Here is a 26,519-nt window from a genome sequence, read left to right as displayed (position 1 = left end):
AGGGGAAAAAGCAAAAAAAAAAAAAAAATATATATATATATATATATATATATATATATATATATATATATATATATATATATATATATTCACATACCAGACTGCCCACTATTATATCTCCTATTCCTAAATCCCCATCACCCTTCCCACACACCCTCTATTCACCACATCCCTCAGTGCACTGTGGTTTGGTCTGTAGCAGTTCGCCACTTCACATTCATCAACTTCAGGCCTATAATTCTGCTACAAAAGAATCGCATAGGTGTGCAACACTTCAACAGTATAAAGATTGTACACACAAGGAGTCTGAACACTGAATCAGTCACATGTACGAAGACAAGATGCACAGTAAAGGGCAAAACACAACAAAAACACTTTGTTTTGTTTTCAGTTACACCATGACAGTACAAAGCAAGAATATTCTCTCTTATGATTAGTCATTTGCAAAATGGTTATTATTGCAGTTTTTGCCTAAAATGTGATGCTTGGCTCAACACAGTTTCGAGGAGCAGTTGTGAAATGATGCAATAGCTCTATATGATCACAAAGGTCATAAACTTTAGTCAAGTTACTCAACAGTGAGTTCTGAGCAGTAAATTGAAATAAAAACTCACTATTATCCATGCACAGCTATATGGATAATCAAAGCAGAATAAATACAATGAGCATTTTATACGATTAAACCTCCTGTGGACAAAAAGTTTGCAGTGCTGCCTAAAACGTAGTGTAGGTTTAAGAGCTAGATGATCATGTGTCTGTGACCAGGAAATGTATTCTTTATGCAGCATTCATACTAATATGTAAACCTAACACAAAGCACCTGTTGAACATGACAACCCATCATACAAAGTTCAATACACATTCTTATGAATATAATGCTAAAACTTTCACATAGACACACTCAATTTCTCTCTGGTGTAACACCACCTCTTCTTCTCGGTTATTACACAATTTTTTTACACATACATAAAATAACACCTTAATCTAATCCGAACGGCTCTTTATTTTAAGATAACCAGCACGGGTATGTTTTCTTCAAGGGACTACTGGTATACTGTATAATACTGCATAAAATCTTGCTGCAGCAAGTCTACTTTAAAAGCACAATACAAATAATATTCAACTGGAATTTTAGAGGGCTTGATGTCAGTGTCAAAAAGTCCATCAACAGTGCAAGGCATAAGAAAAAAAAAGCTGACATTTTCTTTTGTCAAGTGTAAAATCTGCTTAGAGCATTGCACAGCATTGAGAAAACCTGCAGATTTACAGTATACTATTGCCATTTAGCCAGCAATAACAAAATTCAATGCACTGTTGTAATGAAAAAATGTTGAAACTTTTTGATCCAGTGCTACACCACATTTAGCCAATTTCCCTGCTAATGGTGTCCAAGCTGGCACAGCAACAAGTCACGGCTTTTCCAAGTTTCCATAGCGACAGCTGGACATTCTACATTTCTAGATCTACATCAGGGTTTTGGGAACAGAGAAACACCTAAGCGGCATAAACAAAGAAAATCTTCATCAATCCACACATACCTGGTGTGCAAATTAGATGTATGGAATCTTCTTAACTACAAAAGTGGAAATCATAGTTGCCCTTTCCTCCCATAAATCTGGAAAGAATAAAACATATTGAGATATTCTATGCTAAATCACTATTTTTTTATACATAAATGATCACAGAACTTAGAGATAATGTGAAGTGATGTCAAAGGCAATACATTTCTGTGAAGTTTATTAGGGTCAAAAGTTTGAAAGAGTGAAATGCATATTTCTAGCAGCAATTCTGTAAATTCACAGCCTTTTACTATGAATATTTACTACGATTCAGTTCTGAATTATGAGATCTTAGTTTAGTTAGTTTCTCCATTACTGCCTCTAAATTCCAGCATCCCGGTTCAATCGGTTTAGATCAGAACCTGTGCTGTCTGTAGTCACATGTATGCAGGTAGATTAGCTCCTTTAAATGTTGCCATGGTGTGAATGAATGTGTGAATAGGTGTGTGTATGGTGCTTCATGATGCACCATCCAGTATAATCCCACTTCATGCCCAGAGATAAAGAAATTACTGAAAGCAAGTGTTAGCTACTTAAATTGCAGTGTCTACATCTGGCAGGACTTTGTATCACAACCTACATTTATAATAAGATAAATTAACTAAAACATTTTAGCAATAATCTACACTATAAATACACTGTGTTTACTGTATGTTAAAATAGTTGTATTAAATATCATTTCTTACTAGATTTCTTTTTAGACAATTTCTTTCATTGATCAAATGTATTTTGATTGATTTTTAGAATCTCAACTTTTAACTTGAATGATTTTTTTAATTTTTCTTTGTATCCAATGAACAGCTTCCAAAAAAAAAATTAAACAATTCATTTGACACCAGTTCATACCTTTGCTCTAAGATCTGTGATTGGTTCAATGAAAAGCTGCAAACACACGGAAATCTGGGGTGCAGTCATCATCCCACAGGTGTTTTGCAGTGCAGACCACTGAAACCTTTGATGTCTAAAGTTCGACAGTACATGTTTGGGATAAAGAAACTTTGCTACAAAATATAAGGCATTCTAGACAATTGTGTGCGTTATACTTTGTGGTAACAGTTTGGAGATGGCATATCACACCGCATATCAGTGTGGTCAGGTGTCCACAAACTTTTGGCTATATAATTTAATATCTGTGCAATTGTTTATCATGCTGCTTAACTTTAAGTCTCTAATGTGCATGATTCTCTTTTTTTCTGGTGGCTTGGTATTAGCAAACACTTATACAGTACATCAAAACCAAGTATTTCCAGAGTCATTTTTATTTATAAAGATGGTGGCTAACAGGGACCCTTGTTCACCTTTACTAATAAATTCCCACCAACACCAGTGAAGCATTTCAAGCTATAGTTTATGTTTAGTTGTCTAATTGGATCAGTGAGTTAATACACTGAAAAATCAAGGCATCTGCAAAGCTGCAAAGACCTACCTAGCCCATCCGGTGTGCTCCCAGGCATAAAGGCCACAATTTCCACCAGTACCAAATATTGAATTGATACTGCAGCAGAAATAAATACGAAATCCCTCAAGTTCCAACTTGAGCAAGCAAGTCGTTCCTCTTTCTTTACTTATTTTTATTATTATGTTTATATATATATATATATATATATATATATATATATATATATATATATATATATATATATATATATATAACATATATATATATATATATATATATATATATATATATATATATATATATATATATATATATATATATATGAATAATTTATTATTCTATTTTTTTCTTCAATAATTTTTCTTTTTTTAAGTCCTACATCAAATATAGTGCATGCTTATATCTAAACACAAACCAATGTCAGCAACTGTTCACATCTCTCAGTCTGAGTTGGTTGTCTTGATTTTCACTACATATCTTGTGCAAAATATATGCAGCATTGCAGGCTCTAAACTTCTGGAGGAAGTTTTATTGCATCTTCTTCAACTAATGGGCAAGTCTCTTGAAACTCTGTGCCACCTGGGCCATGTTCGGAGCTGGAGTGGCCCAATTCAGCCTCTTTAATGCTTTTTAGACATGAGGGATGAGGTTGTTCAGAAGTAGAGCTCTCAACCTGATCCTGCCTGTAGGTTTGAGATTTGTGAAACTTGTTTCTGGCCTCTACTTCTACTTGTCCATCTTGGGGCTCCTCTTCTTGCTTGTCATTTGTCTTAAATGTGGCTGTTTCCACATGGTCTATCTGATAATAGAGGACAGGAGCTTGTTCATTCAAACTGTGAGTATCCTCTTGGTTCTCCTTGATGCATAGCAGGGTTGCTCCTCCTGGAAAAGTGTTCTGAAAGAACATTTGGTCTACCTCAACCATATTCTCAACCTCCTCCTGGCTGCTCAGCTCCTCATGCAAAAGACACATTTTTGGACTGGGATTCTGCACCTCCTCTGGGTGAGACTCCTCCCCCTGCTCCCTTCTCCTTTCCTGCTCTTCTGCACTCTGCAGGTGGAGCACTGCTGTCTCATTCTCATGCTCCAGGCAGTGCTCTTCTAGGAGATCCTGCTCATTTGAGCCTTCTGTCTTCACTGCTACTCCAGAGTCCAATGAAAAGCGGGCACATGAAGGACTGGGTTTCAGCCCAGTTTCCTTCCCATAGTCTTCTGCAGATATGGAGCCTGGCACATGTCTCTTCTCCCGGTCAAGCTTCATAATTGTGTGTAAGAAGTGAGTGCGAACGCGGACTGGGTTGAACTCAATCCTTCCTGCTGCATTATGGCAGCCATCTCGAGAACAGCCACATGGGAAAGACACACGGTCCACCTGGGATAAAGAGATGGGACAGAAAGAGGGAAAATAAGAACTCACAAAAAGACGTTCACTTTAAAGTCCTTAAAAAGGGGGGTGTTAATTTACAGTGAATGCTGGCAACATTGTGTAATATACAAGAAAAATTGCATGAGTATCACCCACTTCGCCTGGGATAACGACATGGAGACAAGTGAAAATGAAAAATATAAATGATATAATTAAAATATAAATAACAAATAATAAACCACAAAAAAAAAAGAATAAATATATATATATATATATATATATATATATATATATATATATATATATATATATATATATATATATATATCTTTATTAATACAATAATTTTAATCTACACTATTAACAGCAATCTGGTAAACTTGAAATTGTTTATGAAAGACTTCTGCTATCTGATCATTCCAGGAGATCTTTGCTGATTAGACTGTATATAGTATATAGCAATATCAACTAGCACAACCATTTGATGTCTCATATTAAATGTTAACAGTTACAGTCTCAGAAAATAATAACTGGCACAAACAAAACATTTGCCACATGCAAATTTCACATGCCACAGAAATTTATGTTTTCATGCTTTCAGTTTTGAATATAAAGAAACCACCAAAACATCCATATATTCACTCTTTTAAATTTGTACAGAGAAGCCTTTTAAAGAAATGTCAGCACATAAATCAGTTTTACTGCATGTGAAATGTCACTTAAGCCCTATTCGGACGGGACTAGTTTTCCAAACGACGTTTGAGTTATAATTTTTTTCAGCCGATTCGGACGGGACTAACATCACCGTGTTTATTGTGGAGGTAGGAGTGTCTGTGTTTTACATGTGGGCGTGGCACAAGACCTCTACATCCATTATTGGTGCGCAGAAAGCAGAAATTTGAATACCGGCACGCTAGGGTTAGTACGGTAGTTCACGTTGACCAAAACACACAAGTAAAAACTTGGAAAAAAACTTTTTTGCCAATCACAGACATTCGCATTCGGACGGGATTAGATTTCTCAGAGGAGCGCCGAGTTTGCTGAAAAACAGTAGGTAATTTGCTCTGGGATTTTTACAGAGGTCGTGTGAGAAAAAAACAGACATGGCAAATTCGGACGGGATTAAAATCACAAAGTACCTCTGTGAAACAGAAATTTCTCTAACGACCCCCTGTAAAACTAGTCCCGTCCGAATAGGGCTTTAGATTAGCCAATTGTTTGATAGTAAACTGGAGTAGTTTCGAGGGCAAGGATGGGCAGTAGGGGGAAGGATGGTATCCTGCTCTTATTTCTCGCAGCATTGACCATAGTCTCAGAAAAGGCCCAGTTAATCTGCACAACATCGTCATTCAGCTTCCACAGCACTGAGATGACGATGTTGGTGCCCATTCCCAACAAAAATGTTTAAATACTCAGGGCCATATTAATCAGATCAGGGGTCACCAACGTGATGCCCGCAGGCACCAGGTAGCCCGCAAGAACCACACGAGTAGCCCGTGGGCCTTTTCCAAAAATAGCTGTTTTACTTTGTTAAATCATTGTTGATAATCATTCTGAGAAATCATTAACATGATCAGTGTCTCACATAGATCAATATTATTAATTATTAATAATAACATACAATAAAAGGTAAATTGAGCAAATTTGTTATTTCAGATCAAACTGAAAACTGTGTGTATCAAACTGGTAGCCCTTCACATTAATCAGCACCCAAAAAGTAGCTCTCAGTTATAAAAAGGTTGGTGACCCCTGACTCAGATCATATTGAATGCACAGCCAGCAACTTGTAAATATTACAGCTCTTAAATCTAAAGGGATAATTGTTAACAAAACCATTGCTGTTCAGGAGTTTAATATATTGTGTTTAAAAGAAACATAGAATTAAACTAAAGGAATATTTACAGGAGGATGACCATGGGGTTGATCATCCTATGTGCTACTTCTCAATTAAGTTTCTGAAGAACAAAGTAGGGGAAACCTCTCATTTATCTCCATGATCTTAGAAAAGGTTGGAGCACAGCATTTTATGCTCATACCTACATAGGGAGCGTGTCAGTCAGAATGTAATCACCAAAACAGCACAAATTTAGCAACTGAGTAAATTGTTAAGTGTCTCTGATCAGGGTTGTGTATGCTTGTTTTTGTTGCTTGACCTTAGTGCAGCTGTTGATACAACTAGGCATATTATTCGAAAGAATAGAACATTTCGGGGTTAAGTAAACAGCCATCTCCTGGCTTAGGTCTTATTTGACATCAAATTAAATGCATAATGGTTGGCATGTCTTCTCAGAATCTCAACAATACAGACAATTTTATTTGACCTCATAAGTGAAAAGTCATAAGTAAAAAACTCAGAATGATGCTATTCTAATAAAAAATATTTAGATTAACTACTGTGCCTTGCTTATTAATTGAAAAGCTAGCACCTCACACCACACATTGAGTGCATTTCATTCTCACACACAAGCTCACACACACACACACATTTCTGACCTGGCACTTGATGCCTGCTCTGCTGCAGCCACATTGGTGTGGGTCACAGTAAAAGCGGCAGTCACAGCCACATTCCTCACGGGACAGGCGGATGGCACGCAGCTCCATCTTCTCTCGGGCATCAATACGGGCAATACCTGAGGCACGCAAGAGTGCCCGTCTCCGCTTGGTAGGCAGGGGCTGTAGGAAGAAACAATCATCCACTTCGACACCCTCCACATCCAGATCCTCATCAGATATATCATCCAGTGTCAGCAGGTCAGCCTGGGCACAATGAACTGTGCCGTTCCGCGTCAACTGGGGATTGGAGTTAAACTCAGTCATAACACTAAAGACTACACTACCTGGATTTTACTAAACAAATAGGTAAAAGCCTTTCATTGGAGAAATACTGCAGTGATTAATATGTTTCAGCTGCTCAGCCCAACTGACACAGCAAGTGGCTTCTCATTTCTTAAAAGACATCATTCAAAGAGAGAAAGCCTTCTGAATAGACATATCCCGTGGTTGTGGAAAAGATGTTACTCTGTTACAGAGGAAACAACAAAAACATGGCCTTCATCAAACAACAAAAAAAATTGGATTGCTGAAACAACTAAAATTAAGAACTGTTTAACAAATTATTAAAACCCAGAAGGACAATGGTAAAACATCACCTGCGAGAAAGAAATGTAGTCATTACAAGGTTGGTAAAATCAAATCATAGAAAAACAACAGTATAACTTACAGCTATTTTACAGTTTGTACAGTTTGAAGATGGACTGGGACTAAACACCGGTAGCGGCTTAAGAAAACCATGGTGGCGTGGGAATATTCCAAATGACTTCCTCCTTTCTGTATTGGTGCACTATCATCTTGACAATCACCACCACCTTTAGGGTACAATGATTAAACCCCTGGGTGCACATAATCCTGCAAAATCTTTCAGTAGTCCATGGCAGTGACACACCCATCTAGTAGTCAAGCAGTGGGCCTTGGGAATGTAATGATATTGTAGCCCAAAACATCACTGATCCATCCCCATGCTTGTCTCTGGTAAAGTTAGTGGTATAGGGCACACTAGGAGTGGCCAGGAATTATGACCAAACTCTACATATGTATTATATAACACAGTTTCTTGCTGATCAATTTACATCAGAATCGAACAGGTTGCAGAAAGCTGCTGAACAATACACATTCATAATGAAGCTCAGTACCCCACAATTCACTTTTTTGTGTAAAAAGTTCACTCATTCCTTCCTTTACAATAAAAGGTTTTAACTTTCCTGAAAATCAGAAATCTATTAACTAATTTGAATAAAGAGTAATAAAGAGTAATAAGTCTAAACCTTCATCTTCCGAGCATTCAGCTTCTCTTGACGCAGGTGCTGGCGTAGGATGTGGCGGTGACTGCTCTCCTGCTCTCGGGCAAACTCCCCCAGAGTGTACTGACGTATGGCACAGTGATGCCGTGCCATCCCCAATGAGCTGCCACCTTGACTAGGAACACTGGTAAAGCCTTGCCTTCTAGAGAAATAGTAAACTGTGACTGCATCAAAACGCACACGCTTATGGCCCAGAGAGGTTTTTTGCCTCCTGAGAATGGAGGTGGCTACAAGAAGAGAGAGAAAAAAAGAAGTGATTAGATTGGTTGCTTCCTGCAGGAAGAGACTGCATTTGTCATTTTATTTCTAGAATAATTATGCTTTCCTCACATACCTACTAATTGAATGCTAGGTTTATCTGAATGTTTGCTGTGATTTTTTTTTTTTTTACTAAAAACAGGAAATAAAAACACTACAAAGGTGCCATGCACTGTACAATATTATTATTTACATATTGTTTGACAGATAACAGATAACATATTTTGAATAATCTTTCATCACAATAGCACTATTTAAAAACAATATCATATACAGTACATACACACAATTGGTCATCAGCAGGATTATTATTTTTTTTTTAATTCCTAAATTTTCCAGGAGATCTGTGTGTAAATAAATAAACCAGAAAATTATGTGCTAAAAATGCACAAGCAGTTAAAGTACCACTGAGGAAGAAGTTGGAAGAGTTGATCCAGATAGAAGCCTTGCCTTAAAGAGTCAATAGAATTAGATTTGATCATGTGTCGGAGTCAGCTGAGGTTTAAACGTAACGTTTTGTACATTGACAGCACTGCCATGTTTTGCAACAAAAACATAAAATGGAAAATGGAAAGCATGTTTTTTTTGTCCTGAGTCTATAAACTAGTTTGTGTCCCTCTGTCCTGCTGTTTGCCTACTCAATTTGCCCATAGTATGAAGGACTGCAATAAACTGATGGCCTTGTCAGTGTGCATCTATGCATTGCAGTGTTTCTTAAGCTCATTTAATTTTTAAACGAAATATATTTCTGATAAGGCTAGACCTATAATCTCATTCCAAAAAGCAAAACTGCTGATGAGGTCCTGGTGCATTAATGTTGCAGCTGTGTGTTGAATTTTGACCCTTACGTGGCCTCTTACGTGTGAGGGATGTGCAGGGGGCATTGAGACTGTCACAGCTATCCACACTGTCACTGCTTGAGACATCATCATCTGATTCTTTGAGCGTAGAGCATGGTGAGCTGCTGTCCACCTCCTCAAATCTGCGCTTTAGGCCAAGAGCTGATACTGTCTCCATGGAAACTTGATGTTCTGAGAACATAACATACATACTTAGCCCATACATCTAATGAACCCACAAGGCAAATAAAAACAGTAGCATTCAAGTTAACTTGCATGACTGCAGTAATTAATGAAGGAATAGTGCATCCAATAATAGTACTTATTTAAAATTGTGATACTCAAATAAGATTAATAATCATCTCATGGGGCAGGTTGAAGGACGAGGTCAGACAGGAGTCTCCGTGGACTATGATGTTTGCGGATGATATTGTGATTTGTGGTGAGACTAGAAAGCAGGTTGAGAGGAGCCTGGAGAGGTGGAGGTACGTGCTATAGAGAGGAGGAATGAAAGTCCCCAAGTCTAGCGAGAGGGTAGTGGAGTGGTGCGGTTGCAGGGAGGAGAGGTGGAGAAGGTGGAGGAGTTCAGGTACCTGGGGTCAAAAGTGCAAAGTAATGGATAGTGTGTTAGAGAAGTGAAGAAAAGAGTGCAGGCAGGGTGGAGTGGGTGGAGAAGAGTGACAGGAGTGATTTGTGATAGAAGAGTATCTGCAAGAGTGAAAGGGAAAGTTTATAAGACTGTGGTGAGACCTGAGATGTATGGTTTAGAGACAGTGGCATTGAGTAAAAGACAGGAGGTGGAGCTGGAGGTAGCAGAGGTGAAGATGTTGAGGTTTTCGTTGGGAGTGACGAGGATGAACAGGATTAGAAATGAGTTTATTAGAGGAACAGCACATGTAGGACGTTTTAGAGACAAGGTGAGGGAGGCGAGATTAAGAAGGTTTAGTCATGTGCAGAGGAGGGACATGGGGTATATCGGTAGGAGAATTCTGAGGATTGAGCCACCAGGAAGAAGGAAAAGAGGAAGGCGAAGGATGAGGTTCATGGATGTGGTGAGGAAAGACATGCAGGTAGTTGATTTAAAAGAGGCAGATGTAGAGGACAGGCGGGGTATGGAGATGGATGATCCGCTGTGCCGACCCATAATGGAAGAAGCCGAAAGAAGAAGAAGAAGAAGAAGAAGAAGAAAAATCATCTCGTGGGGGATTTAAAATTACCTCCAAAAGGTGTGCAAAAGGTGTTTTAAAATACTGATATTTGTCTACATACTAGTTTAATTTGATTTATTCAGCCTTTTTTTTTTTATCTTGTTAGATATATCATTCATCATACTTTTCATAGATTTCTTCATATTTATTAATTACTAGCTAGTAAAGGCTCAACTTGAAATGCTAAAATCATTTACATGTCACACAGTCCAAACAGGCTGCAATTAAAACCATAATAGCACCATACAGGGTGTAGCACGGGCCAACGTTCACATTCAGACATTGAGACAGACATTGAGATATAGGTTCAGACATATTTTTAGACCGACACCGCTGCACGATTGCTGCTAGGGCCTGTTGATGTCTGCTATAATTGTTATAACTGTAGGCATGTAATCTGCCTCATTGTAGGTGTTAAATATGCTGTACTTAAAAAATAACAACATGCTAGTATTAATGATCTGTGTGAAGTCTATAATAATTTTATAATACATCACAGAACAAGCCCAAACAAATTGGTAAAAGTTACACAAAAATATAAAGTTTACAAAATATTCAAATATACGACTAAACAGAAAGTATTTACTGTTTCTTAGTCAGTTATTCATTTTTACATAATTACCGTATTTTCCGGACTATAAGCCACTACTTTTTCCCCACGCTTCGAACCCCGCTGCTTAAACAACGAAGCGGCTAATTTATGGATTTTTCCTGGGTTTTTCCCGGTTTCACAAGCTTCAAGCCAAAACACTGAGCCCCATAACATTAGACCAATGAAATTGCTGAACGGGTTCAGGTGAACCAATGAAACTCTTTATATTAAATCAGATGCGCTCCCACTGAATCGGGCCGCACCACATCATAAATATGGATGATGTTCCTCTAACGTTTGACCTGCCGTTTACTCGGACTGTCTACAGGAAAGGAGAATCATTCTTCACGCTGAAAACAACCTGCCATGAAAAACTTCACCGATGGTGACAACAAAAGATAAACTCCCGAGAGAAATAGTTGTGAAAGGAAGGAGGAAGACAGTGAACAATGACTTTCTTGGTCGGCTACTGTTTAGATACAAGCCGTTGTAGCGCGATGAGTCTGGGTTAAGGGAGAGCTCACTAACTTCAGTTGCAACAGAAATCATATAAGCACAGACAGGTTTCCAAAACTCTTTTTATTTTCTTGGCAACAGCGTTACGGGTTAGTCAAAGAAACTTAGAAATGAGCATCAGAAAATAATAAGGACATATTCCTCGGTCTTACACATGCAGTAATAGCGGAAAAATGCGGCAGCATGCTATTCCCAAAATACCGCTCTGCTCTTAAAGGAGCCACAACATATTTCACCATTACACCGTGTAACAGACACTGTCTTTCATTAAAGCCTGTGTAAAGTTCATTAGTTTCAGCGTAGACTGCGGCGTATAGACAGATGCGGCTTATTTATGTTCAAAATAAAAATCTTTGTAAAATTCAGTGGGATATTTGGGTGTGCTTAATAGTCCGGAAATTACGGTAAGTAATTTACCTTTTTCTAATGAGACACATAAAGACATTTTGTGCTACTTAGTGAGCATGAATCATCTGAAAACCTTATGTAAAAATCTCAACATTTCTTACATAAACCGTTAACCCTTAATCAAGTCTTGACTTGAGAAATAACCATAAAATGTGAAATATCCATTAGAAAATGCAGCAATGTGTAGACCATAATCAATCGTCCTCACACATAACCCTCTTTTTAAATTCTACTATGGCAACAGAGAAGATATGGCCTTGGTGCAGTTGTATTTTCTCCTTCTGTCTTTTCAGATTCCAGCATCTTGATATTTGAATGAGTATATAAAAGACATCATGCATTTCTTTAAGTGCAAGGCCACTGTACACTATTTCTTCTACTATTGTCTTCATGATGCCTTCACAGCAAACAAAACACCAGCATTGAGCTGTTAAACACTTGGGCAAACTTATGTGCACCATCATCTATCAATGTACCCTCTCACTAAGAAAGGCAAAACTTAACTGTTGAGATTACACCAAAAGCTCTCTACATTTAGAAAATAAGATAAGATATGAACTTTACAGTCAATGCACGAGTAAAGAATGCTAAAAATAATAGTTATAAATGAAAGGAATTCAGTTTTAATGGAACTGCTTGATTTAGTGCACTTGATCCGTAAAATGCCTTAAACAGAATGGACTACTTTTACATTTATTATATAAGGAAAGAAACAAGAACATAAAAACTTTTATCATTTTTATACCTTAAATTGTGTAAAAATGTTGGTCTAAGCCAGAAAAAAAAAAGATTTTTGCTGAGTTTAGAAAACACAGATTTTCTTTGCTGGGGTAGAATTAGTCCACAATCCATCCTATTTGCCAATCCAGTTATAATTGCAATTTTTTTTTTTTTTTTTTATGTAAGCATCATTAATGATTATCTTGCACCTGGATGAGGTTCTCTTTGATTGAAGGCCACTCTGTGCATGAAATTACGAAGTAACACAGGAGCTTTGAGGATGGATTTGGACTGCACTTAAGATCACTGCAAGTCTCAAGAATGTTAACTGTAATAAATGGACATTTAGTGCCACCCAGATGAGGATGGGTTCCCTCTTGAGTCTGGTTCTTCTCAAGGTTTCTTCCTTATGCCATCTCAGGGAGTTTTTCCTTGCCACATTCGCCACCGGCTCACTCATCAGGGACAAACTTACACTTATGAAGAACATCTTATTTATTTTTTATCATCACATAATCTGTGTAAAGCTGCTTTGAGACAATGTTCATTGTTAAAAGTGCGATACAAATAAAAATGAATTTCAATTAAATAAAATGTAATTATTTATGTATTGTGAGATTTGTGTTCATGCTACTTAGTAGAACATTTGCTCTTGCAAGTATCTGCAACACACATTTAAACAGGCCAGTGAGAATCCCATGCTTCATTTGGCCATTATAGGGAAGATCATAATATAAAATCCTTGATCATTTTTAATGTTTTATAAACAACCAGATGTTTATCCAAGGCATGCATGTGAAATGCAGCATGGAATATAGGTCTACATTAGTTGACTAGAATGCTAAAGTTTAACACATGAAATTAAGCCATTTGGTTTTATGTTTATATTTTCATGAAAACATTTCCTGGATTGTTTAAAAAACATTTATTGAATCTCTACCCATCTTCAAGGCTTCAAACCACCATTCGTTTGCTGTTTAGCTTGAACATGTCTTTAAGATCTTATTTAATTATTTGTCATAACAGCACAATCCTGATCATTTTAAACATACTAAGTTTCATGAAAGAAACCCAAAAGAGGATGCTAAGCAGAATGTTTAACTTTCTCCTTCACATTTCCTTCTTAGTTTCACAGATTAAAGTCACATAGACATGTTGGATGTGTAAATAATGACCATTTCATATTTGTGTCAACTCGCACGTTATGTATAAACAAATACAATTAATTATTGTTTATTGTGCTGTAGGCCTAGTAGTTTTAGAATGTAGTTTTAGAATGAGCACCCCATGAAAAAATCAGTTCCTGGCTCTGCCACTGTTTCTTTTTAATTAAATAAGGATCACCAAATTTCAGATTAATCTAACATTTGGTTTCTTAGGAGCAGCTATTTAAACTTAAGTCCACCTAGTTGGCATATATAGCCCAAATGTTTTTCAAGCTATAAGGTATTAGCTTGAATTAGCTTGTCATGTTTCCAGTTTCATATGGATCAATTTGACCAGTCCTCAGTTACAACTAAAATGTTGTGGCCATTTATTTATGCTTTAATCAGAATGTTAGACTCTGACACCAATTTTGTAAACATGTAAAAAATCTATTTAGCATATTACTGTTATAAAGTTAAGTGGATGTGGCTAAATTTGTTCAACCAAAGCATTAGATGGCAAAAAGAATTTCACTATTAATGCTTTCCAGCTGATTTATGTCTATGAACAACCATGACCCAGTAGAAAATCTGCATGGCTTAAAAGTCCCAAACATGCCTTAAAGGTTTTGTGTGAATCACGGCAGCAATTACAAGTTGGACCCACTTGTCACTTTCAACTTCAATGATTTAAAAGTTGACCATAGATTTTTTTTTTTTTTGTAAATTGGGTCTACTTAAAGATTAACCCAAACATGCACTCTGGCACATTTCAGTTCAACGGGATTTATGGCTCCTGAGAAAATGTTATTGGAACTAAGCCCGGCCTCATCCCCATCAATAAGCGCACTCCTAACACGAGCTCAGAATGGTTTACTATTATATGTACAGTTCATGTATATTTGTGTAAACCCATGCAATCAAGTCAATCCATATCAATCCATTTCCACATGCACAAAATGATGGTGCATGTGAAACCCAGGTCTACCCATTCTCCAAAGTGAGAGGTGTATCAGGGTAAGAAGGGACAATGAAGAATGCACCAGTCATAGTGCCAACTGTACAAGTGTTATGATCTGGGCATGCTTTAATTAGCCAGGTGTAGGCTCAGCAAAATTATGCAGCATAAAACGAAGCTAGCTGAGTATCTACATTTACTGAATGACCAAGTGATTCAATCAATGGATTTTTGGCAATAGATTTAATGACAGGCATATTCAAGATGAAAAAAAACAGAGTGGATTGACTCTATATCAACAAGCACATTCACATTATTTTGAAAAGTGGAAGTAATACTGTGGATTTCTCCTTTCTGTGCAAAACATCTTCAAGTCTTCAGCATGTAGTAAGTAAAAGAAATGCATTATAGCTGTTAATGTGGTGATAATGTGATAATATTTTAATTTAAGAACAAGCAAAGTCCTGTGATTCTTTCAAATTTTTCATATGCTGCAAAAAAAAAAAAAGAGAGAGAAATTGTACTTCAACTCAAACAGAAATTTACATAGAAAACATTTATATTTGTTAACCGTTGACCACTAATTAAGAAATATGAGTGTAACTCTTTGCACTGGCAAGCTACGGTAATAAATAAACAGACATTGATAAATATTAGTTTGCTAGCCAGCCGGCATCATAGATATATCAACATTGAAATCTTGGTCTGCACCAGCTGTTTAGGGGCACTAGACACTACTGGACTATCAACAAATAGCTAATTACATTGAAATGTAATTTCATTCACACACACTGTGTTAAAATTTTCCTGACAAGGCAGTCAAGAAGTTTTCATTTGAGCATCAGCGCTGCTCCATAAAGCTCTGGTCCAAAAGGTGAAAAGAGCAAGAGTTTTTAACCAAAGCTGAAGAGCTTCTTCATGTTTCTTCTTACGGATCATATGGTGTCTCACACCCACATGTAGTTCTTTCACAGTTGCTCCAAGAAAATTTTTCATGTGTAATTTTTAGTTATCATGCCTGACCCTTAATTGCAGTTTTCCTCAAATCCAAAACAATTAACATAAAATACGAGATGTTGAATGATCGTGTCAGAAGATCCACTAAAGCTACAAAATTGTAAACTAAAATAAGAAATAGATTTGTCTTTGAAACCACAAATGAAACAGGATTCAACAGAATGATGAAAATATGGTGTATACAGTAACAAGAATTATGCAACAACATAGCATCAGCCCTTGTGAATATTATATTCATAATAAATAATAGTGTTAATGCTGCAATGTGCATGTACCGGCTAAAATAAAAAAACACTGCGCTATATTTAATATATATTCAGGGTAAAAATCTGCACTCTTCTTTAAATGTGTTCAGCTATCAGGGCATAAATGATAAATTCTATAAATAAACAACTGCTAGTGATTTTTCTAGCAATTTTTCCCCAAAATGTAACCAAATTTTCCACAACCTTTCTTAGGATAAAAGAACTGTGAAAAACTGTGTGTCTACCTTGAGCAAAAAAAAAAATCAGCTCCTTTTTTGCAAAAAAATTATGCCAGTTATATATATTTTCTTTAAATTGTATCTTAATGCATAACAAAACAGCATGTACCAAAATACTCTCGAGACAAGTGTGAGGTCATCCCTCCAGCAGCTTAAGCTGGGCCGAAATTGGGTCACGCAACAGGTCAGCGATCTGAGTACACCAGTAAATCTACAGCTGAAAGTTTAAAGGAAAAAGGGTGTTTTAATGGCCCAGTCAAAGTGCAAACCTCAACACCACCGAGAACCTATGGCAGGATCAAAACATCAACTCAATCATCCATGATATACAGCAACATTATAAACAATGGACCAAAACAATCTCCTGATAAACATATTGTTATTGTTAAACTTATCACTTATTGTTTAAACTTAATGTTAAAAGTTATTGTTGCTAAAAGTGTTCTACATGTTAATAATTATAGGGTCTACCTTTTTTCATGTTTGTTCACTTTAGGTACAATGAAGAAACCTATGACTATGTATTAAATGATAATGCTGAACATTCAGAATAACATGTGTTGGGAACATCACACAATTATCTTACACTTTAAATGTCTAGTGCCAACCGATGAAAACTGCACTCCAAAGACCTAAGAAATTCATGGAAACGTATTCAGACATAGAATTTGAATTGCCATCAATAAGGCCAGGCAAGAGTAGATATGCAATTTGTCATACTGCAGTGTTTAATAATATTCACGTAGGATGTATTTATTTATAATATGTGATGAATATATAATGACAAAACAAAAAATCCCTTTGAGTTTACATTAGAGCGGTCTTAAATAAGGACGTTTCTAGATGTCATTTCACAACTATTTTTGATTTCTACAAATCACCCTTTTCATTTTCTACATTTCCCCATTGACTTGGATAAATGATCAATACAGAATATTCCAACACTGTCTACACATACAAGAGCTCAGCCAAAACACTGAAACCATTGTCAGGTGACGTGAATAACATTGTCTCATATAATGGCACCTGTAGGAGTGGGCAGCAATGAACACTCAAGTTCTTGAAGTTTAGGCATTAGAAGCAGTTAAATGTGTAAGTCATAAAAAGCTAAATGACTTGAACAAGAAAATATTGTCTGGAGCGGGTTGGGGGGTTGAGAGGGGTTGTCTGGGGGGGTTGGTGGCTTCCTGTGTGGAGTGGCTAATACCTCAAACAAAAGTGCTATTGTAGCACAAACTGCTGAAAAAGTTTCCTGCTATGACTGAAAGGTTTCAAAACAGATGTAGTCCAGTCAAAGTGCCCATGCTGATTCCTGTCCACCATTGTAAGCACCTACAACTGGCAAATGAGGATTAGAAAAGATGGTAAAGAAATGAAAGAAGTTGACTTGGTCTGTTGGATTACATTTTCTTTTGAATCAGATGTTTGGGAAACCTGAGAAACAGATGGCACAAGAGTAAACAGTGGTAAGAAGGAAAGTACCCAGAGGTTGTGTGAAGCTCAAAAATCTTTGTGGAAAATCTTGGATCCTTGCTCTCATGCACACATTGTTTTGCTCTACCTAAATATTATTGCAGATCAAGTATACCTCTTTACGACAAGTTTTCCAAAATAGCAGTGGCATCTTTTACTACGACAATGTACCCTGTCAAAAAAAGTTCAGGCATGTTTTGAGAAACACGAAAGGGAGTTTAAGTTTTTGATTTGCCATCTAAATTTCCTAAATCTCAATCTGTGGGATGTGCTGGCCGATCCAAGGCAGCACCTCACAACTTACAGGATTAAAAGGATCTGATGCCAACATCCTGGTGCCAAATAACTGCACACCTCCAGAGGTTATGCAGCCCATGGATCTAAGAGTAATTTTTTGCTCAAGAGAAAGCAAAAAAATATTATACACATAGTTTTAATGTTATGGTTTACATGTGTATATAATAAACAAGACAATATAACATCCTATTGGACCAATCAGCAGAGAAGAGCTTTGTTTTTAGGAAGGACCTAACTTTCATTCTACTCTTTTTTTGCTTTAGATTATACAGGGTGGTGCAAAAAGAACGCACATAATCAAATGTGTGTAACTTCATTGATTTTCAATATTTTTTTTTTTATTTTAAATAGCACTGATACAATCTGTAATAAATGCACTTTTGATAGGTAACCATTGATTATATAATTACAAAAGTTTATATCTGAAAGGTGGTGTCCTACTTGCTGTACACACATCCGGAGCCTCTCCTCAATGCTCTGCATCGCACTTACCAACATTTCTTCTGGCAATTTCTTCGTGAATGGCAACTTTCAGCTCATCTACTGTACGGGATTTTACGAAATAATTCCACCCATTGGAGTACTGCCCTATCACGCATAACTGTCAACGTATAAAAAACATTTGACAGTAACAACGGAATCATTATTTCTTAAAATAAAAACAAATAAATAAAAGGCTCAACAGTATTTTTTTTCTAAATAAAATAAAACTGAAACCTCTGAACTACTCAAAGGTGGTTCGACCTCCCCCTTCCCAAATACCATCCATTTTTTTAGTGCCACTTTGCATATAATATAATAAAACTTCAAGACATTATGCAACTAAACACATATAGTAACCGTTATTTTCTAACTACAATGTGTTCAAATGAACAGAGTCAGTTCTACAAAGGGGGTATATGCATTATTATACACTTAAACTGATTTGTTGTGGTTAAGTTACGTTTTTAATTAAATGTAAGCTTTATTACAAGAGTGTTCAAATTATAATCCAGAGTGATATCGCCTGTGTGCAAACGGAAAAATAATCTCTGGGTTAACAGAAACCAAACTTTGCCATACTGAGGGTGATTCTGGATAGGAAAAAAACCAACAAAAGCAACTTTCTGCACAACAACCTGATGCCAAGACGATAGAGTGGGTTCAGGACAAAATGTCCGTTAGTGGCCCAATCAAAGCATAGCCACGGACCTTGAAGATGGCAATTCACAGACAAGCCCCTCCATTCCATTTGTTTGAACAGGATATTTAGCTGTTTTCTATAAACAACCCATGTGTTATGGCCAGGGATGCCTATTCCTCTGCATACACTTTATAGACACAGCTGGTTTCATTTCAATTAATCCTGGATTTTCTGTTTGACATTCGATCATATAGCTTGACTTCTATAGTATACTATAGTTAAGGGCATGCGTTCCTCTGAATTTCTTATTAAAGTAGACCATCATTACTTATCCTTAGACAGTTTTTAATGTAGTAAATTGAGCATGCACCCTCAACAAAAAAAGTCTATTGATCATTTCAGCACTTTCCCCCTTAAATCCATCTAATTTCTTCATTCTAATTTTTGACTTAGAACATCAACTGTGAACAAGAAAAAGAATAACCTGCCATGAAATCTGCTAGTCCTGGAAACCTAGCTCGTGAGAAATCCATACATGCGGTCATGTTTTACTGTTTTAAATTGTACATGTTGGCATTAATTTGACCATATATTTAATAGGAGATGCTACAATATATATGAGCAAATAAGGATGTAATTATTTCTTTATTGTTTAAACTTTTGTTCAAGAAATTTACAAAGATACTCACATGGATATTAAATAATTGCAATAATACAGTTTCATCAAAACAAATTTTTATATATTAAATATATATTTAATAAATAATTATAATAAATATTTGTAAAAATAATTGCTACTCCTATGAATTGATGAGTAAAATATATTTGTAGTGTATTCCCTTTGATATTTTACAATTCTCAGTACACTTGGGTGACTAGGAACAAGAAATTGTTCGTTCATGTTTTACAGGGGTATAAATATGAGGTAGCATTCATCATAATGGTTGTGGCCAAGAAATATAGTCGTGATGGGCACGAAAAGTTGCTGATCACAAAATTGGTAGTGCCTATAAGAAAATAACTTGCAACAAAAGTGAGTACACCCTAAGTGAAAATGCTTCCCTGCCTTCCGCTTGATGATGCCATACAGGTGCTCAATAGGATTCAAGTCTGGAGACATACTTGGCCAATCCATCTTCTTTACCTTCAGTAAGGCAGTTGTCATCCTGGCGGTGTGTTTGGGATCGTTTTTATGTTGAAAAACTGATGTTCGGCCCAGATTCTTAAGGATGGGTTCTGCTTAAAAATGTCACAGTATGCGTTAGAATCCTTTTTTCCCCTCAATGAACTGCAGCTCCCCAGTACCAGCAGCACTCATGCAGCCCCAGACCATGATGGTACCACCACCAAGTTTGACTGTAGGCAAGAAACAATTTTCTTGGTACTCCTCACCAGGGTATCACCACACATGCTACATACTTGACACCATCTGAGCCAAACAGGTTTATTTTAGTCTCATCAGACCACAGGACATGGTTCCAATAATTCATGCTCTTGGCCTGTTCTGAGTGGAATCAGTCTTAGAAAACCTCTGTATGACCCTGGTCACTGTACTGTGCACTTTACTCAGTTTCAGAGTATTACAGATCTTATAGCCGGGGCCAGCTTTGTGGAGAGCAACAATTTTAATTCTCAAATCCTCAGAGTCTTTGCCATGAGGTGCCATGTTGAACGTCCAGTGAGAGAATTGAACTCGAAGCATAACATTTAAACTGCTCTAATATAAGATACTGGTATGGTCCTGTCAAGCAGACAAAAACATGAACATGATAAATAGGACATGCGGCTTTGCAGGGGTAAGCGACATACAGCTGTTATTACTTAGGGTGTACTCACTTTTGATGCCAGCTACTAAGACAATAATGGCTGCATGTTGAGTTATTTACAGAGGACAGTGAACCTGTACTGCTATAGAAGCTGCACATTGACTACTCTATAATATATCCAAGTTTCATTTCTATACTATTGTCCCTTAAGAATATATACTAAAATTATTTAAAGTCTGTATATGTATGTGTACACACACACACACACACACACACACACACACACACACACGGCATAATATTATGACCACATGCCTAATATTGCGTTGGTTCCCTTTTGCTGCCAAAACAGTCCTGACCCATTGAACATTAACTGTAGCAATTTCAGCTACAGCAGCTCATCTGTTGGATCAGACTACACGGGCCAACCTTTACACCTACACATCAATGAGCTTTGACTGCCAATGACCAGTTCACCACTTTTCTGAGTGTATGTTACATATATACATACATACATACATACATACATACATACAGAGAATGAATTTACAAGGTAATTAAGATGACACTGGAATTTGTGATTCATCTAAGGCTTATCACTACTTCTTGGACCTCAATCGCATCACTTCTGAGGTACCTGCTGCTGCCTAAATCACTGTTGGATTAAATGCATCGCCAAAAACGTTCTTAAAACCCCCCCAACTACACAGAGATGCTTTGAACACCTCCTACACTGAATTAAAATGAGAATGGTTCTTTATGACTCTCTAACGTACGTGTACTCAGCGCATGAACACGTCACGCTTTCTCCTGACCAACCAGCCACGCCGACGACGTGACGCTAAACAACTTCATCCACAATTCCCATTTGGATGCATTTGTGGAACTGTGTTAAAAAACCCATAGCTGAGAACCGAACACTGTTCAACATGGTGGCAAGCAGCAAGAGCTGCACAAGACAAAAAAAGCGAGTCAGTATGTGACGAAAGACACGATTGTGGATCTGAGCATTGGGTTAAAGCCTGTGTTGTAGCAGGCTGGAGGATCTGAGAGAAGCAGCTATGACAAGGCAAATATTTGTTTGCGTGCAGAACAATCAGACTGATGGCAATCGCGCTCTTGCTTCTTTTTCTAGGTTATACGAAGCCAAGGCTACATGTCAAGCCAAGCCAGTGAGAAACACAAAACCTGATCAGACTCCTTACCTTCGATACAAACAGAAAGCCTTTCAGAAAGTAAAACCGCTGCTCGGGTCGGCGGTATTTCCTCCTTTTTTGGAATACTGTTAGCGGAAATGCAGCGATGGTCCACAAGGTTAGCAGATGACAGACAAAGGCGACTTTAGCCCAGAGAAAGTGGTCTCGTCAGAACAGAAAGACCGGTTTGCAATGCCCGGGTTCTGGCAGCAACATTTACACATATTAGGCTACAACAAAGCGACCATTATGCAGGACTTTGTGCTGTTCAGGTTGGATTTCACTTAAGTTTGTGATGCAGGCGAATGAGGCAATGACTTAAATGGTGCAGGCAATATGTGGATTCTCTTAAAACAGAAATATCACGTCACACAATAATGTCGGTCTGCTAAACTGAAAAAAGATAATCGTTTTACGAGAACATGCAGCGAACAAACGAGGAAGACGTTTGCTCTAGCGAATAGCTGGCTGTAATAATAGAAATAAAACCGAGAGCAGGCCGGGTCGAGTCCATTTTCTTTCTTTAATGGGCGTGTTAAACAACGCTGTCCTCAACTAAAAGCGAACATTAACATCTTAAGCCAATACAGAAGGTGTCGTTTTAAAACAACACTTCTTTCTCTCTCTTTTTTTAGCCAGAGTACCAGGGCTCCTCCGCGCTGCTCCGGTTTTTTACAACGTAACAATAGAGAACGTAACGCTACACGGTAGTGTTATATAGTAGGCGTGACGTCACGTGTACCCTGCCTTGGAGACTGCCGGGAATTGAAGTCTCATTTGCAATCTTTAATACTTTAAATACCTTTTTCTGAAACGATGCGGTTACTTCTTTGAAAAATTGTTTCAAATGTAGCTCAAGCTGAGCAATTAGAATGGAGAAATTATGTAATCTAAAACTTATATGAAAAATACATTTTAACAGTCTGTTTAATGACCAACATCCACTGTTTCCAACCATATGTTTACTAACATTCAATCTGCGGCCATAGATAAATAGATCAATCTGCTCAGAAGGTCACAGTACAGATATTCTAGGCCGCCTTCACTTTTCGGGTGTCCATCAGATGTCTGTACCTAAATTTAACAGCCTTTAATTTTGTTGTTATTATTTTTGTGAAATCATCTGTACTGTAAGCATCTGCAGATATAGTGCAGGATAGTGCTCCTTGAAGTGGTTCTATTTTTCACCATGTGTATTTTGGAACAATTCCCTGTATATATTTTTATCTGCTTTTGTAAGAACCTTTAGAGGAACCAGACTCCAAATGAAGTCCCTCCTCATCTGGGTGACTCTAATAATATGAAAATGAACAAGTGTGACTATAAATGAAATTCTATTTAATCTATAACTTTGTACTACATGGTCAAAAAGTGCGATTGTGAAAGAAGATATCACTTAGCATGAAGACTTTTTTATTGATGTTATCAACTTTTCAGTGATGAATACTAGTTTTTGCCAACTGTAGTCTGAAATTCCTGCAGTCCAAAGCCATTTTCATGGTTTCAAAGTGGTACAATCCACAGTAACCTCATGTATCTTTAAGATGCACATGTTGGTTTAAGTTGGCACATATTTATTATCAGCAGCAAGTGATGAAGTGATTTAAAGTAATTTTAGTTAAAGCCCGTTCAGAAGTAGGGCATAAGGGTGGATCAGGCAGGTTAGTAAGGTATTAAAATAATTCAAGCCAAACAAGTTTTTCTGCCTTGTGCAGTGGCATTATATTTCATATATGTAGTGACATTATATTTCTCTCTTTCTTGGGAATATTTCTAAAATAAAAGAAAGCTATAATATTAATATTTTGTACATGAACCTCAAATGAACAACTGAAATCACAAACATTTGGATGAAGCATGAAACAGAAAGGGCAAAAAGACTAGCTACATGTGGTCCTAGAATCTCCTCAATAGTCCTCATCTGGCTTTAATAAAACATACAACTGTGTTATTTGAATAAAAAAGAAACCTAATGCCAATGTTTATGAAAGTTTTACAAAAAGGTAGCATATATAAAGAAACAAGCAGTGGGCCTAACACATAACCTTGTGGAAAATTAGATTTTACTTTAGTAAGTATAAAGAAGACAAAATTTACATCTACAAAAATGACCTAAGCTTGGAGAGGGCTGTTTGCTAAAATTCAATAACACAATTCAAGAGCTCAGCAGTGGTAGCTGGTACTGGGATTTGAACAACCTTCTGATCAGACATCCAACCATTTAAAACTGAACTGCCACATCCCTTCTACAATGTAAACTAAATCTTGTCTGATTCATTTCACGAATGTTACACAATGTTACTACTCCTGATTCAGGGTATTAGTATGGGTAACTGCTGTGCTACAACCATCTGATTCATGTATTTCAGAGGCAGTTGTAAGAAAGGACTGAGCCATGATGTAAAGGAGATACATAATGTTAACCATTTGTAGATGACCTGCCCGATCAGTAAACACTAGGGGTAACATGAATTGTGTTGAATCATTTTACATTTTATATGCTTAAAATGGAAAAAATACTTACAGGAAAGATTAAGAGTTTAAAGTATTTTTGACCCTGACACCAACAACGATTCAAAAACAGAGACCTCAACCCTAACTCTAACCCAACCCTTGCCACAAAATGCCTGACTGAGACTCAAACCTCCCTGAGGATATGTGGGACAAATGGATGGAAAAACTCTTTATTGTTTTAGAAACACCATACATAACCAAAGGCTAAACACACAGGCCAGTACACAGGGCTATACCTGTTCCCAGGCCTCTCTTATTAGCCATTTTTACTGTTGCTTATATCAATTTGCCAATTAGACTTTTGTCAGTAAGGCACAACTTAGTAACACTTCCTCAATTGCAGAATCTTAATTGCTACATTTACAAAAGTTTAATATAAAAATCATGTATAAAAGTTTTTGCAAACCACTCAAAATTCTGACCATCTCTGGAGTTTAAAAAGTTTGTAATGCATCTCCACATGAAATGGAATCAATGTTTATTTTTGCATTTATTGCTATTTATGTTGCATTATTTATTATTTTTCTGTGCTTATTCTTTCATTTGCGAAACAATTTCTCAGATTTTTTTTCTTCGGCATTTTATTGGTTTTATCCTAAAGGCTGTCAATTAATTACCGCACTGTCTTATTATTACCATTAATTGATTTATATCAGACTTTTCATGCCTTGCTCAATTACCAGGTGCTATAGAAATAAATAGTTCACCAATGGCTGCAAACAGGTTACAAACACAGTTGTGTGACAATTTATGTACGCTTTTGTTATTCTACAGTTTTACATATCAAGACACAATAAAAATCACCTGGCTCTTGTCTGGTCTTAGAATTAAGTAAATACAACCACCGATGAACAACACATGACATATTACAATATGTTATTTTTTATTTTGTACAAAAATTTAAGCTGAAATGAAGAAACCATTTGTAATAAAACAATTATTTAATATCTCATAGAAACACTGGTAGCAGCAACAACTTGAAGTAATCTTTGGTATATAGAGGAGTTTCATGGCCAACTCAATAAGTGCTGTAATGTAACGCTATTTTTTTGTTGTGGGGTTTTTGCAGTTTCTTTGAGCATTGTTTGGTCTGAATATGGGGTGAATTTCTCCCAGAATTTTGCTGGAAAGGTTGGCAACAAATTTTTTTTCTACATGTGAAATAAGGTTCCTCACTGTAGAAGGATGGGCTCCAGATTGTTTGGAAATGGCCTTATAACCCTTCTCAGGTAGGTAGGTAGGTAGGTAGGTAGATAGATAGGTAGGTAGGTAGGTAGATCAATAGATCGATAGATAGATAGATAGATAGATAGATAGATAGATAGATAGATAGATAGATAGATAGATAGATAGATAGATAGATAGATAGATAGATAGATAGATAGATAGAACTTTATTGTCATTGCATAGTACAGGTACACAGCAACGAAATGCAATTTGGCATTTACCAGAAGTGCAAAATGTAGCAGTCGTGCAAAAGTGCAGATAAATATATGGCATAGTGATAAATATGTAAACATATGTAAAGTGAATAAATATAAAGTCAGTAACAGTGCAGAGACGTGCGGACATCAATTTAGAGTACAGGAATGGTTCTGAGGCTATGGCATTAAAGAGTAATGTGCAGAAGTGAAGGTTAAAAAATTATGGCATTTAAGAATTAGCAGCTAAATAACCAGTCGACTATATATATATATATATACACACTACTGAACTCTACAATACACTGCTAATCACTACAAAACTAAAAAAAAACTGTATATAACCTCTGTACTATACATGTACATATTACATGTATATATATATATATATATATATATATAT

The 26,519-nt window shown here is 36.7% G+C and overlaps 1 protein-coding gene across 3 annotated transcripts; it reads right to left on the bottom strand.

Moving 5' to 3' along the window:
- Positions 1-3,242: 3,242 nt before the first annotated feature.
- Positions 3,243-22,900, bottom strand: csrnp2 (cysteine-serine-rich nuclear protein 2). 3 transcript variants are annotated; one of them, XM_046869824.1, is made up of 5 exons: positions 22,191-22,900; positions 9,288-9,470; positions 8,146-8,408; positions 6,818-6,997; positions 3,243-4,330 (listed from the first exon to the last, which is right to left on the bottom strand). In XM_046869824.1, exons 2-5 carry the CDS (start codon positions 9,454-9,456, stop codon positions 3,467-3,469), a joined length of 1,476 nt encoding a protein of 491 aa, XP_046725780.1. In that variant the 5' UTR covers positions 9,457-9,470; positions 22,191-22,900; the 3' UTR covers positions 3,243-3,466. The 3 variants fall into 3 exon arrangements, with proteins under 3 accessions (XP_046725780.1, XP_046725777.1, XP_046725778.1); XM_046869821.1 differs by having other exon boundaries at positions 3,246-4,330; positions 6,818-7,114; positions 22,191-22,897; XM_046869822.1 differs by having other exon boundaries at positions 3,247-4,330; positions 6,818-7,114; positions 9,300-9,470; positions 22,191-22,895.
- Between the last annotated feature and the right edge of the window lie 3,619 nt (positions 22,901-26,519).

This window comes from Silurus meridionalis, chromosome 16 (genome assembly GCF_014805685.1).
Source record: "Silurus meridionalis isolate SWU-2019-XX chromosome 16, ASM1480568v1, whole genome shotgun sequence".
Classification (NCBI taxonomy): Eukaryota; Metazoa; Chordata; class Actinopteri; order Siluriformes; family Siluridae; genus Silurus; species Silurus meridionalis.
The sequence above is the reverse complement of the archived record's forward strand: the minus strand, read 5'-3'. Positions and strand labels throughout refer to the sequence as shown.

Coding starts and splice junctions, on each gene's coding strand:
- csrnp2 (XM_046869821.1), bottom strand. CDS start 9,456: ATGGAGACAGTATCAGCTCTTGGCCTAAAGCGCAGATTTGAGGAGGTG. Junction 8,409..9,287: donor CCTCACACGTAAGAGGCCAC/GTAAGGGTCAAA, acceptor CTCTTCTTGTAG/CCACCTCCATTCTCAGGAGG. Junction 4,331..6,817: donor GAGCAGGCATCAAGTGCCAG/GTCAGAAATGTG, acceptor TCTTTATCCCAG/GTGGACCGTGTGTCTTTCCC.